General features: G+C 42.6%; 2 protein-coding genes across 4 annotated transcripts; both read right to left on the bottom strand.

Moving 5' to 3' along the window:
- Positions 1 to 461: 461 nt before the first annotated feature.
- On the bottom strand, positions 462 to 7,684 carry LOC135528465 (protein lifeguard 2-like). Of its 2 annotated transcripts, none has more exons than XM_064957572.1 (12): positions 7,362 to 7,684; positions 6,306 to 6,417; positions 6,073 to 6,182; positions 5,789 to 5,853; positions 5,444 to 5,497; positions 5,306 to 5,356; positions 5,144 to 5,183; positions 4,941 to 4,978; positions 4,388 to 4,475; positions 4,142 to 4,237; positions 3,713 to 3,766; positions 462 to 3,610 (listed from the first exon to the last, which is right to left on the bottom strand). In XM_064957572.1, exons 1-12 carry the CDS (start codon positions 7,374 to 7,376, stop codon positions 3,458 to 3,460), a joined length of 876 nt encoding a protein of 291 aa, XP_064813644.1. In that variant the 5' UTR covers positions 7,377 to 7,684; the 3' UTR covers positions 462 to 3,457. The 2 variants fall into 2 exon arrangements, with proteins under 2 accessions (XP_064813644.1, XP_064813642.1); XM_064957570.1 differs by having other exon boundaries at positions 6,297 to 6,417; positions 7,362 to 7,683.
- A 1,926-nt stretch (positions 7,685 to 9,610) lies between these two features.
- On the bottom strand, positions 9,611 to 13,397 carry LOC135528464 (molybdate-anion transporter-like). 2 transcript variants are annotated; one of them, XM_064957568.1, is made up of 3 exons: positions 13,220 to 13,397; positions 11,835 to 12,229; positions 9,611 to 11,684 (listed from the first exon to the last, which is right to left on the bottom strand). In XM_064957568.1, the coding sequence occupies exons 2-3, from the start codon at positions 12,144 to 12,146 to the stop codon at positions 10,551 to 10,553; spliced, it is 1,446 nt and encodes a 481-aa protein (XP_064813640.1). In that variant the 5' UTR covers positions 12,147 to 12,229; positions 13,220 to 13,397; the 3' UTR covers positions 9,611 to 10,550. The 2 variants fall into 2 exon arrangements, with proteins under 2 accessions (XP_064813640.1, XP_064813641.1); XM_064957569.1 differs by lacking the exon at positions 13,220 to 13,397 and adding an exon at positions 12,329 to 13,189.
- Positions 13,398 to 14,389: the final 992 nt, after the last annotated feature.

The raw sequence follows: 14,389 nt of genomic DNA, 5'->3' as shown, positions 1-14,389 counted from the left end.
AAATTAGGACCAAAAAGCAAATGTCTTACAAATGAATTTGTAGGAAATAGCCACGTTTGGCTTTTTGGCTGTGGTAACTAGTGGAAACCACACAACATGGCCGACCTTGGCGTTCTACCATGACACGTTTTCATTGGATGAGCAAATTGAATAGATACAATTATTATGAAACGCGATTGGCTGGTTGGAATGTTTTTTTTTTTATGGCGCTTCTTTGACGATGTCAACGTCAGTTCAACTTGTATCAAAAAGTAGAGGCGGAACGAGAGGGTTTACTACATCCGAAATCTGTCCGCCAAAATGAGACCGCAAAGTGAGGAATTTTTCTATGGAGGATAAAATGAGTGTCGAATGTGGGAAATGTCCAATGTTAGAGCGGTCCCTTGACTATCTTGTCAACATAATATAAATCGTTGCTCGTATCTAGTTTAGTGTCGGAGATACAAAAAAAACCTAGAAGATTGGTGAGTACATGTTTTATTTTATTTACAGCAAGAATTGTAAACAGAAATGAATTTCCTAACACACTATGGAATAACACTCAACGCACTTAACCAAGAGAAACATTTTTTTTTTTACAACAGCAAATTAAGTACAGTTTGTTCAGATAAGACTATTCCAAGGCCACATATTTCATACACAGATGAACCATTCAGGGTTTTATTAAGAAAATATATGTACGCTTTTTTTCAGGCCAAATACAATGTAGTATTATTTTCTTGCCATGTACACATCAAGAAAGTTTGCAAGCATGTTTAAAGTTAACTCTTTCTTGTCACAATAATCAAAACTCTTTGCTTTTACAAAAAAATATCAACTCTTTCAGTGTCTATAAAAACATTATGCCACGAGGTTAAGCCATCCATTTACAGTGCCCTCTGTAATTATTGGGACAGTGATTTGGTTGTTGCTCTGTACTACAGCACTTTGGATTTGAAATTATACAACGACTTTGAGGTTAGAAGTGCAGACTGTCAGCTTTAATTTGAGTGCATTTTCATGCATAGCGGGTGAACCGTTTAGGGGACCCAAAGTATTGGGATAAATTCACTTATATAGGTACAAGCATTTCGCTTAATAACATCTGCTAACCATGTGTATGTGACCAATAAAATTTGATTTGATTAAAGTAGTCAAAAGTGTAGCATTTTGTCCCATATTCCCAACACGCAACAATTACATTTAACTTTTGATCAACAACTTGTTGGATGCATTTGCTGTTTGTTTTGGTCGTATTTCAGATTATTTTGTGCCCAATAGAAATGAATGGCAAATAATGTATTGTGTCATTTCGGGGGTCACTTTTACTGTAAATAAGAATAGAATGTTTCTAAACAATTCTACATTAATGTGGATGCTACTACGATTACCTCCCCTGATATTGCAATGGTGAGAGGTTAGCATGTCTTGGGGGTATGATATTTGTTCGTCTAACTTTCTCACTCATCGTTATTCACGGTTCATTCAGGACTAACCGTAACCATGGTAGCATCCACATGAATGTAGAAGTGTTTCGAGACATATTATTTTCTTATTTACAATAAAAGTGATTCTAAAATGACACTACATTATTTACCATGAATGTCTAATCGGAAACACAACCAAAACAAACAGCAAATGCATCCAACAAGTGTGTAGAGTCACAAGCTTGATTTAATCATTGCGTGCTAGGAATATGGGACCAAATACTAAACTTGACTACTTTAATACACATATAAAGGTGAATTTGTCACAATAATTTTGGTCCCTTAAATTGGGGTGACTATATACAAAAGGTGCTGTAATTTCTAAATGGTTCACCCGATATGGATGAAAATACCCACAAATTCAAGCTGACAGTCTGCATGTTAACCCCATGGTCATTGTGTAATTTAAAATCCTAAGCGCTACAGTACAGAGCCAAAACAACAACAATGTGTCACTGTCCCAATAATTATGGAGGGCACTGTATAACTAACTACTGGAGCAAATGCATATATTTTCCACATCCCCACATTGTAAAGGTTTTCAAGATTGGCCCCCAAAACATGCTTAGCAAAGCATATGTATCGAATCATTGGTTTAACCCAGTCCCAGAGCCATATATTTAGATTCTAAATACATTCCACTGGGCACACACTGGTTGAATCAACGTTGTTTCCACGTCATTTCAACAAAAGGACGTTGAACCAATGTGGAATAGACATTGGATTGACATCTGTGCCCAGTGGGATGACTCTGGTTTAGCTATCGGTAAATAAATAAAAACTTAAAGAGTTAAATAGCAACCAACCTAGCTGGAAAATTGTAACATGGAGGGAATAATACAGAACAGAATGTTACAAAGAAAGAGAAGGGTGGTGAGTAAACCCCTACTGACATCATTGGACTATGGCTCATCATATTGACAGGATTGCATTACATCTCCAGTTTTAGTGCAACTAGATTAACTCATGTTTCGTCTAAAGCAGCTAAGGAAAGCCAAGCAATTTGCCTACGTTCAAATGAAATCAGAATTGGATTGAATTGCCTTTGAGATTCCTTTGAGATTTCAACCAGTAGGCTAAGAGTTGACAGACTGGAGGAGAAACAACAAACCACAGACATGCTGTGCACAGATGCCATTGATTTAAATGTGTCTTAATATGTGTTTCATTTATTTTGTCATGGATACGTGTCTTGTCCTTTTTGGATTTATTGACAATGCTGAGTGATAAAACAATTTCCCAAGTTTGGATCAAAAAAAGGAACTACTTGACTCTCTCTCGCTCTACTCTAACGCTGAGGGTCACCACAATGTGTTATGCACTGATGGAATTGGATGTAGCCTAGTGCACTACTGATGAACTAAGCACAATGATGTCTACGTTGCTACACTGAAAGATATTCAGATATTCATGCCTTTCAGGGCAGATACTTTTACGTTCCTCTTCATAAGAGGTGATAAGCTCCTGTAGAGCAGTGCCATTCATGACTGTTGTTGTTAAAAGACAGGAGAAAGCAAGGACATCACATCTGCATAAAGACAAAAACACCTACAGTTCCAGCTTTTAGACAGACTCAGTGTTTTGCATGTGTTTTTCACACCTATCTACCGTTAGCAATGTAATTCTATAGATCGCCGACCCTATAGGTGAAAAGTACTGTACATTCTGGAGATTGACAGCTAAGCAGACAATAAAGTAGTATAGGTCCATATCATGCTAGAGGGGGAAGGAAAATCACACTAAGCTGAGACTGTGGGAAGAAGTGGTGGATCAATGGGTTGTGTACAGTACATCTGGTGAGATCAGAGCCTGTATTCATACCGTGTCTCCGAGTAGTGTCGACCTAGGATCATATCCCCCCCCTGTGTGTATGACACTTTTCACCATGATCTAAATGCCAAAGCCGATCCTAGATCAGCACTACCACTCTGAGACTATGAATACGGGCCGTGTTTGGATGGAAAAGCTGAGATGCTGGCCTGGAGGTGGATTCAGTTTGTCCTCTCTGTTCCGAACAGGGACAGGAAGAAGGAGAAGATGTAGATAATGTCGAGGTAGATGTTGAGAGTGGCAAAGACGTATTCCTCTGGACTTATTGTGTAGCGCTTGTTCCCCATCAGTAGCTGGGTGTCAAACGCCAAAAACTGAAACGGAGAAAAGAGTTGAAGTATTACAGTAGTTGTACATCTCTCTTTGTCATTGGTGGACTGTCAAGTAAAAACAGACTATATAGGTTTTACACTTACCATGGTAAAAAGTAACGCTCCCAAGGCACCATAGACACCATGCACCCAGGGCACCTGGAGCACAAAACAAGCTGATAATATATCTCTCAAATGTGAACGTTCAATTAGATCTGACGCAGCTGTATTCTTGATGGGTTTTTTTCTCACTAATTGGTCTTCTTGACCAATCGGATGAGCCCTGAGAAAGATCTGATCTGATTTGTCAAAAGACTAGTTAGTGGGGGGAGAACAGAATTGGCAGCCTGTCTAAACGCTGCCAATTCCTCCTGTTAGTCTCCACCTGCACTTACTTATTCACCGCATTCATTATATAGTTTCTGATTAGGGTAGTTATACAGCCTACTATGTATAGCACTTTACTTTGCAGGCTTTCATGTGTGACAATGTGCTCTACAAATAAAGTGTATTATTATTATTATTAGAACTTACATATCCGTAGGGCAATGCAATGGCCAGGACCAGTCCAGACACCATCATGACCATGCAGAAGGTAAACAATACACCTTGGCATGATGTCACATCAAACTGAATAGGAAAAAAAAGGGAATATAGGGCAGCAAAAGAGAAGGTCACTTGGCCATTGAGGAATAATAACAACCTATAACCAATTGTGAATCATAGAAGCACAGAGATCGTATTAAATTATAGAATTCCCTTTTTCACAGGCAGACTGACCTTAGTTTGGAAGCTGACGAGGGTGACAGTAAGACAGACCATAGCAGTAATACCCAAACACATCACCACTGACTTGGTGTTGTAATAACTATTAGAGGGGGGAAGATATGGTACAGAAATTATTTGCCAAGTATTTATTTACTAAGAAATGACACCATTTTGTTTTATACAGGAATGACATATTAATGACTTACTTTGGTGAATACACAGTAACTAAGCAAGCCTAAAATGTATAACGGTGTTACTAAGCCCATGTATACCTTTGGCATATCTGATCGACACTGACACTGGTTAAAGCAGGGCTGCACCAAACCTCTTCCTGGAAATTTACCAACCCATACGTGTTTTCAATCCAAAACTAATTTAACCCACCTGATTCTACTTATTAGCTGTTCACCAAGACCTTAGCTGAATTTAATGTAACACGTTAGCTGTTTAACTGGCTGCAAAAACCATTGTGCTAGCCATACGGAAAGCCTGAAGAAGCAGGCATGCAAAGCATAGCGGACAACGGAGACAAACAAACTGTAGACGCAGCTATGGGAGACCGTACCTGGATAGCATCCCTGTCATATAGGAGAGAGAGAGGGTCTGCAACAGGAGAGATTACAAAGTGAACAGACATTACCGAGAAAGTGGGGTCACACAGAGGAGAAGTCTGTGATTCTGAATTATGTGTAGTACTTCAAAGTCTTTGGACAATGTGTATAAATGTTGTAAAGATATGGATTGTTTCCAACACTCTATGATACGTACAAAGATGGCGAGCAGTATCAGATTCCATGGAAACTGTCTCCTGTAGGAAATACACATCAAACATAATAAGTACTGTCGTTAAATTCTGCTAAAATGATACATTCTCTAGTATCATAATAACTGAAGTTGTGTTCACCACACACATTAACACTGTAAACTCACCTTGGTCCAGGACAGCAGACAAGTGTAATATATGTGACAAAGAACACAGCACTGTGTAAAGAAATAACACATATTTTAGTACTTTCAGAATGAAATCAACATAGTAATGATGTATGCAAGATCAAAGCTGTGACTTACTAAGAAGCCCAGTACCATCCAGGGTTGGACTGAATGTAGTTCTTCACTGGTTCACTGATGAAGGGACCAAAAATAATTGTAAATATGCAACGTTTGCCCATTTTCATCAAAGTACTTGTTCCTGTGTGTGTTTTCCTGCCTGTTATGGTAACAGGCCTGTTATGGTAAACTGCTGCTTCCTATCTAGCACCTGTGACAGGTTTATGTCTGGTGCACAGTGATGTAACATCACTGTATCAAAGTGTAGGACTTCCTGCGATTGTCATGGCCATCTATTGCCTGACCAGGTAAAACTATAGAAGGATGGAGAGTGGCATCCGTATTTAGAGGTTATAGAACACGTACCAGAATGTGAAGAGAGCCACAATGGAAAGAGTGACAAGAAGTTGAATCATCAAGATGGCGTAAACCTAAACAATGGTAATGGGGAAGAAAAAAAAGACAACTAAAAGGAGGTAATGAGAAACACAGCTTAAAAATAGCATACAGTATCTGTATGGCTTTAACATACGGTAGTAATAATGTAGTAATGGGGTAGTATTATAGTAGTAATTGGCTTGTATAGGTAGTGCAATGAAATAGGGTGATAAGGTAGTAAGAAGGTACTAATATCTATAGTCATAGCCTACCTTGCGGATAAAGATCCGTCGGATGTTTTTATCACTCCAGCTGAATTCTGTGAGCATCTCCCCATCACTAGGATAAGCCCCACTGTAACAGGGGCTGCCGCTGATGCCTGCTGACAAGTTCAACACAAACACACACAGTAAATGGTCAGTTGTTTTTTTCACACTTTTGTTCATAAAGAGAGGGGAGTGAAGAAATGACGGTTCTTTCTGTGACACTGACATACCTTTCTCACCTGCGCCAGTGGCCTCCTCATAGGTGGGAGGGGCCGGTGGCCCTCCTGCTTCTCCACTTGAAGTGCCATACTGCTTCTCTCCTGCTTCAGCAGCCTTGTTTGCGACTGTAAGCTGAGGGTTCATAACATAAGATAACGAATCAGGACTAAATAGCTGTTTGGAAATAAAAATCCCTTTTAATATAACAACAGAGGATGATTATGAGCCACTAATCAACGGAGAAACTTGAGCTGAAACTTTTAAATCCAAATTCCTTTTTTAACAACAATATATATATTTTTTAAAATCCACATTTTAAAAGCAAATACGATAAATTCAGATTCACAATTTGGGACTAATTTGAAATCTGATCTAATTGCTGACTGTACGATTTGGACTGAGATCGGTCCTTAGACAAACCCTCTGCTGTAGCATAGCTCCACACTGTGGGTGTAGACGATCCAGGATCAGTGAATGAGTCATCATTACACAACACTGTCCAGATGGCTAATGAATGTGCCAATGAATATCCCTCCCCTCTCTCTCCAATTTCCTACATAAAAATAGAAATCTGATGTGATCTCATTTACAGTCATTAGTACGGGTAAGCTAATACAATTTATTTAACTTCCTCAGCTTTGAGTCAATGCATAACACCAACACTTAAGGTTATATATAATGGGGGGGGGGGGGGTTGTCCGTGTCTCTGGACTGAAGGATAGTGACGCAGGCTGAACATTACCCTCTCTCCATTTCCATACAATCGAGTTTTATAGCTGTAATTTCGTTAACTCTGCCATTCTCTGATGACTATTCTCTGCTGCCGAAGAGACGTTGCGTCGTTACTGAGCTATTAGCTCCTCAGCAGAGGCAGGTGAGAGGATGGAGCGACAGGTACAGCCTACGTACATGCTGCCACAATGATTACGTAACATTGTGGACCACACGCACTGAAATGAAAAAATATAAGCCAAGAACCTTCCTTCTTTTTTTTGACAATGGGTTTACTGCAGAATGAGCATGGGAATGAATGAGGATACAGTGAGATCTATAGGATGTATCTGTAAAGCCCTTACCTTGCCCTGGGTCATAATGGCTGTGTCTGGTGTCTGCAGCCGGCACTATGAGACTTTATTTATCTCTCTGCTCCAGTTAAACAAGCTCTGTTTTCCTCCTTCCTTTGATATTCTATCCTCTTGTATGTGTCCTTGATGCCCAGCAGTTCTTGTACAGTCAATTAAAAGAACTGACAACGGGGTAAGATAGAGCCTGGGAAATAGTGTCTCTCTCTGCTGCTGCTTCTCGTAGATTAAACCCCTTCTGATGCTGCAGCTGTGGCTTAATCCAACAGCCCACGCAGTTAGGATTCTCACAGACCCCCCACCCCCCCCCAAAAAAGGAACATTCTAGCAACATCCAGGTGAAGCAGCAGTGCTGTGGGAAGCTTGGACAGTACCAAACTGCTCAGCAAAAAGGGGTGGGCAGATGCTGTATCGGTATGTGAGGATAGGGCCAGAGAGAACTGGAATATTTGGTCTGCAGTAAAAAAAAAAAAAAAAAAAAAAGGAGAGAGGGTGACGTAGAAGGGAATACATGATCTGAACGTTACATCTTTGCCCTCTACTTCTCTGTCTGTAGCACTTAGGCTAAAAATAAAACCTTTTTTTTCACATATTTTCTCCATTAACTAAAGAGCCAGAAAAAGCATCAGTGGTTTAAAATGTTCTATGTTTAGGTAATGCACTGATGCAGTGTTCAGCATTCATTCATGAAAGGCTACTAACATTCACCAAAATACTGGAAGCTCCTACTAATAAAACATTCATGTAACACTGTAGAAGAGGCCTGCATTTTATCTACATACACCAGACAGTTTATTAGGTACACCCATCTAGTACCGGGTCAGACACCCCTTTGCCTCCAGAACAGCCTGAATTATTCAGGGCATTCGACAAGGTGTCGGAAACCTTCCACCGGGATGTTGGTCCATGCTGATGCGATGGCATCGCGCAGCTGCTGCAGATTGAATGGTGGTATATTTCTGCTGTGAAAAGCCTGTTCCATCTCATCCCAAAGATGCTCTATTGGGTTGAGGTTTGGGGACTGACCGGGCCACTCAAGTAAACTGAATTTGCTGTCATGTTTTTCCACATCTCAATTGTCCAGTGTTGGTGATCATGTGCCCACTGGGGCCGCTTCTTGTTTTTCGCTGATAGGAGTGGAGCCCGGTGTGGTAGTCTGCCGCAATAGCCCATTCGTGACAAGGACCGACAAGTTGTGTTTCGATATGCCGTTCCTCACGCCCGTGGCTGCCGGAATATGTTGGGGGTGATGTCAAAGTTATTATAAATGTTTTCATTTCAATTTATCAGGAGGTGCTGCAGCAACCTCAGTAACTGAATACCTCTCTGCCTGTCTTCCAGATTTTTTTATAATCAAAAGAGAACCATAGGGCTCTTCCAGAAGCTTGGCTGGTGTGCAAAACCTGCGAATTCAGATAATCAAACAAACGGGTTCACACTCAAAAAGTTGTCACAAAGCTTACTTCATTATTCTGTTTAATTATTTTCACTGCATCAGGGAGAGTACAGACGTTTCGGCTTTACAGCCTTCTTCGGCGAGTGTGAGGTACAATATTCTTTAATTCAAAACAGCATTTGTAAAGATCCACAGATGAGCAGCAAGTGCTTCTAATCAGGGTTGCCAGGGATGAAGCTTTTCCAGTCTACCTGTCTACAAATTATTCACAAAGAATTACAGTCCATATCAAATTTTGCATGTCGTTTATGAGTTGACCACACATTTATGAACGGCTTTGCCTGATGTCCTTGAATTGATATGATGCATTTAGGTGAGCGGACACCTGGGGCGATTGATTTGTGAGTTGCCCTTCGTGCCCAATCCCTTAATTCTATTTCTTTGTGACTAATATGTCTACACAGGTAGACCCCCCCCAAAAAAGCCACGTTCCTGATAGTCAAATTAAAAGAAAGTGGTACCTACACACACTGAAGGAGGCTGTAAAGCCAAAACGTCTGCGTACGCTATCCCTGATGCAGTGAAAATAATAAGACACATAGAATAACGAAGTAAGCTTTTTGAGTGCAAACCCATCACCCCTTTATATAACAAGCCACGGCCAAGTGACTCACTGTCTGTTGGAGCGATCCATTTTTGAGAACGGGGTGGTCTACCAAATAAACTGGACAGCAAGTGCCCCTCTAGTCTGAGATCCACATCATTCCTTCCCAGATTCAAGTATCACAACCTGAATCTGTCTAACATTATCACTGCAATTCAAAAGGATCACACAATGACAAAGACGGTATTAAAATCATATTTATTCCATATTTATAATATGTCCTATTTTTCTGAAGGTTCTGGAGAATAGAAAGCGAAAAAGAACAAGGCAAATATACACACCTCTCCAAGACACATTAAGTATCGAAACACCCTTAACATTGGTGTTTAATTACTACAATGTACCTAGCAAGCCCCATAAGTCAAAATAGCAACTGTTTGTATACCGAAACAGGCATTGATAATGGAATGGCCCCAATATTCATCCACGCAACAAGCTATTTATAATATTTCCCCCCCTTTTGGACACTACTGACAATGTCAAGAACTCAAGTGGAGCTACACATGTCCACTGATTGACTTCAGTTGCTTTCATCATAAGCAGTAAGACTGAATTGATATATTTGTACTTGTTTTAAATGATATGAGAGTGGGTGATATTTCTGCCGAAGCGAGCAGCTGGGCTAGTGATGTAAGCCCCGTTCTGCCGAGGCTGAGTGGTACACCCTGAACAACGCAGTTGATAAACACTACAGCATGTACAGGCTAGAATATGAAGAACATCCTGGAGCAAGACTGGCACCACCTACTGGCACAACATTATTACACCAGCATGTGCGTCAGTGTGTATGCAAGTGTGCTTCAAAAGAAGGGAGATGACGCAGACTGCAGCATAATAAATTAAGAACATATTTTTCTTCATATAGCGAAACAATTGCTAGTCGCAGTTAACAAAACGAAAACAAATGAATATCAGGAAATCTTGTAACCAAAAATATACCTTACCGACACCAGATTATTTTAAATCATTGTCTAATATTGGTAAATCCTAGGTTGATTAAATGTCAGGCTTCAGTCCCTCAAAAGTTCATTTTACTTTCCCAAACGAGTCTTCATCTGTCAACAAAGCAGTAACTGTATTCCTAGTCATTGTCCATTGTTGGGACAATAAAGACCTCTGAATGTCATATCTCTCCCTCTCCTTTGGGCCCCTCTAGTCTGAGATCCACATCATTCCTTCCCAGAGTAAAGAGACTAACCACAGCCAAGAGTGCAGCTAGCATCATAACCGCACAGCCCCCAAACATGTTTCTAGTTCCACTACCACTCTCACCCCCTCCAGTCCCAGACACCTCTCCATGGAGCGCCAGGAGCCCCAGGCAGGCCAGAAGGTGCAGAGGCAGCCTGAACCAGGCCAGCACCCCGGCCCTCTTCTCCTCCGGAATCACCCTCCCCTGGAGGAAGCTGACAGCGGGGAAGTAGAGTCCACTGGCCAGCTCCAGCAGCAGGAAGGCCAGCAGGGACTCGCGGGGTCTGGGCTGGCCCGGGGCAGTGGAGAAGATAAGCATGAAGAAGGAGAAAAATGCAAGCAGCATGGAGAAGCAGAGGAGGTGACCAGGCTGGAGGCGGTAGCGGGTGGATGTGGCCAGGCGGTAGAGCAGGGACCCAGCCATACTGGCTGCCATCAGGCAGGAGAAGACAATGCCCAGCGGTGGGCCGTGGGGGTCCAGGACCGGGGTCCACAGGAAGACAAATATATAAAGTACACTCTCAAACAGAGCTTGGACACCTCCTAGCAGCATCACCCGTCTGTCTGATAACAGACAACGGAGACATTCCTGACAGCTGCGCCAGAACCGGGCCCGAGCTGATGCCCGGGCCAGGGGCACTGAAGCAGCAGGACCAAGCAAAGACGTCTTGTCCCTCTCCAGGCCTCCCTTCTCCTCCGTGCCCCAGTCAGTCAGCACCACCCAGCCACAGGCCCCCAGGCAGGGCACAGCCAGGAGGAAGGGAGCCACAGGTCCCAGGTGGAGCCACTCAGCCAGCATGTTAGCCACCAGCCCAGCCCCCACTGCCAGCCCGTGGTTCCAGCTAGCAGCCTTGGTGAAGGTGCTGGGGATCCATTCTTTAGGGAAGTCGTGGGCGTTCACATGTCGATGCACGTACCAGGCCTCGAAGGCTGTGGAGAGCAGAGAGGTGGACAGGCCCCCTAGCATGCGACCAGCGATAAGGACAAAGTAGTCCCGGGATAGCTTGGTGAGGCAACAGGCCGAGTAGGCTACGCAGAAGAGCAGGCAGGTCTGTCTGCGCCCCAGGACCTGAATTAATGCATTTTAAAAAATACATGTATTTTTAAAACACATAGTTGCCTTAGCCATACAACAATACATACATAAAACAATTATTGAGGATAAACATTTTAAAAAAGTCTAACAATGTATTTACTTCGTGGTCTTCGTTATTGTTACCTGAGGGAGCCAGCCAGCCACGGGGGCAAACAGCACACAGGAGGCCAGGCCAACAACATACAGGATGGCTATCTGGGACTCCAGGAAGCTGTAGTGACGGTACAGCTTGTAGAGGTATGGCCCCTGCAGCCAGTCAGCCCACAGGGCTAGGAGGTAGCCTCTTAGGAACAGGGTCTGGAAGCGGCGGAAAGCAGGGTTGGTGCCCACAGCAGAGGGAGTGGGTTGAGGCGGGGTGAGGCGACGTGCCGTGAGCTCCAGACCGACACATAGCGCCAGTAGTACCACGATGGCCAGGTAGGCCGTCACCAACATGGTGAGTTTGTCCAAGTGAGACTGTTGGGATGAGGGTGGTCTATTCACTCCGGTCTTGTAGTCCTAGGAGGATTAATCAAAGGCTGTGGAGAAAGAGACATAACCTTTACTTAAAGACAGAAATATTGAATATCTGGTAACACAAATAAGGTAGGCCATGTCAACGTGGCATCCACACTTGCCAGAGAAGTTGTTTGCTTAGTGTCATCATCCTTCATGGTAGCATAGAATGTAGCCCAGTCTATACTGTGTTCAAAATGTTCGAGGCTGAAAACTGAACCAAAGATCTGTACGGTGGCAACCTCACTGACCACCAACGTAAATGGTACGTTTGCTGACGACTATCAGATATTTCATAAGTTAATAAAAGCAGCTAGCCTAGGCAGTTAGCTAGTAACGTTAGCTCTGATCCAGGGCGTTATATGCAGCCAAAGCCTTGCGCATTTCCATTTATTCCTCCATTATAGTATAATTTTCGTAGTGACGACGAAGTTTTCTATGTATGTGCAAACTATCGTTTTTCTCAAATATGACCTAAACTTTAACAATTTGTTTACCGCCAGTCTAGCTGTGGTGTGGTCAATGCGCAAGGACAACAGCTAAACAGTCTACTTTGGCGACATTGAGATACAAGTTCCTCAGCAACATTTATACTTTGGTGAGTAACAAAAGTATGTTGAAACCAATCATTAAACTAAAGCGTGAAAAACATACTATGGAGGCATGAATGAAAAAGATTCAGGGAGTTGATTTGATTGAAAGTTCAAGCCTCGCGTAACGATCGTCAGGAGTTACCACAGTCACAATTATGGCTAAACCCCGCCTTTTTCTACAGTTTCTTAAAAATCTGATTTTGAACCTAAGCTAAAACAAACTGTTACCCCTATGACTAACCCGTATCTTAAGACTAAATAAGTACATTTTTGTTTTCATGGATTTTTACGATATAGCCCATGTTTGACTTTGTGGCTGTGGTAACTAGTGACAACTGCACTGGGCCAGAGCTAGGCAGATAGCATTTTGCCATGTGACGCCACCTAATCGGCTACAAACAAGCTGACTGATTTGCTTACCATCTTGTTTGATACTCGCATCATACCACTTTACATACTCAAAGTCGTGTTAAAATCAATAAGAACGGAATTAGCTAAATAGCTAGCTTCGAAGTACGATAAACCGCGCTCTACAACAACATCCTCCTTCAACTTCCGGGTTTTGCTGTAGTTCTCTTTTCAATTTGACCACTGAGCGGCAGCCTACCTCTATACTGATGGCGCGGTCAGACTTCTTCTTTGGTATTATGGCGGTCCGCAAACAAATGTTATAGGTGCACGCCGCCACCTATTATATTGGCTGTGTATCAGCCCACAATGCTGTAGTATTAATTCATTACATTTTGTGAAAAAATTGCCATACCGACTAACTCTGCACCCATTAAAACCCTCATCCCTATTCCACTACTTTGGCCTTACCTGATCCTACTCCAGGCCAGCAGCCTGGGAGGATCGGACACTATCGATCAAAACATATTTTAACTATTCTGCAGTAAAATCTTGTACACTCAAGTGCTTCTCTGCAGCTGTCACGGCCAACATATATCCTCTGTGATTTCCGTTCCATTCCTGCGGTACTATTGACAACCATGGCCATGACGGCCAAAAAAACAACCTCAAATGCTATTCCTATCACTATTATCCTCGGCCTACTCACAGATCCTCTTAGGATCCCTCGCCCGGGACCCATCTTCCTCCACTACTCTCTTCACTGACTCAACATACAACACATTCTGCACTACTCTGATCCTGGTAAGCTGAACCTGCCTTTCTCTCACCGGACACCTCTGATCTCCAGCACCATGGGTAGCCCCACAGTTTACACACACAACCTTTCCCACCGATACTACACATTCCTTTGTCTCATGTCCTCCTGCACACTTCTCACATCTAGGAATCTCCTTCCTACACACTGCTGCCACATGACCATAAACTTTATGCCTAAAAAACCATAATGGATTTGGGACAAAAGCTCTTACAGGATAACTGACACATCCCAACTTCACTTTATCTGGTAAAGACTGCATCAAAGTTCAGTAGTACAGACAGTATCTTCTCTGTTTCACCACACTCTCCACCAGGTCTGCGTTGCACCAAATGGCGGGAGTCACAGACACTGGGAATCTTCAACTCCAGATATCACTCCTTTCAATGGCGCCCTGCTCCGGAGTGGAAAGCAAGTCACAGTTC

Source organism: Oncorhynchus masou, chromosome 33 (genome assembly GCF_036934945.1).
Source record: "Oncorhynchus masou masou isolate Uvic2021 chromosome 33, UVic_Omas_1.1, whole genome shotgun sequence".
In the NCBI taxonomy this organism is placed as follows: Eukaryota; Metazoa; Chordata; class Actinopteri; order Salmoniformes; family Salmonidae; genus Oncorhynchus; species Oncorhynchus masou.
The sequence above is the reverse complement of the archived record's forward strand: the minus strand, read 5'-3'. Positions and strand labels throughout refer to the sequence as shown.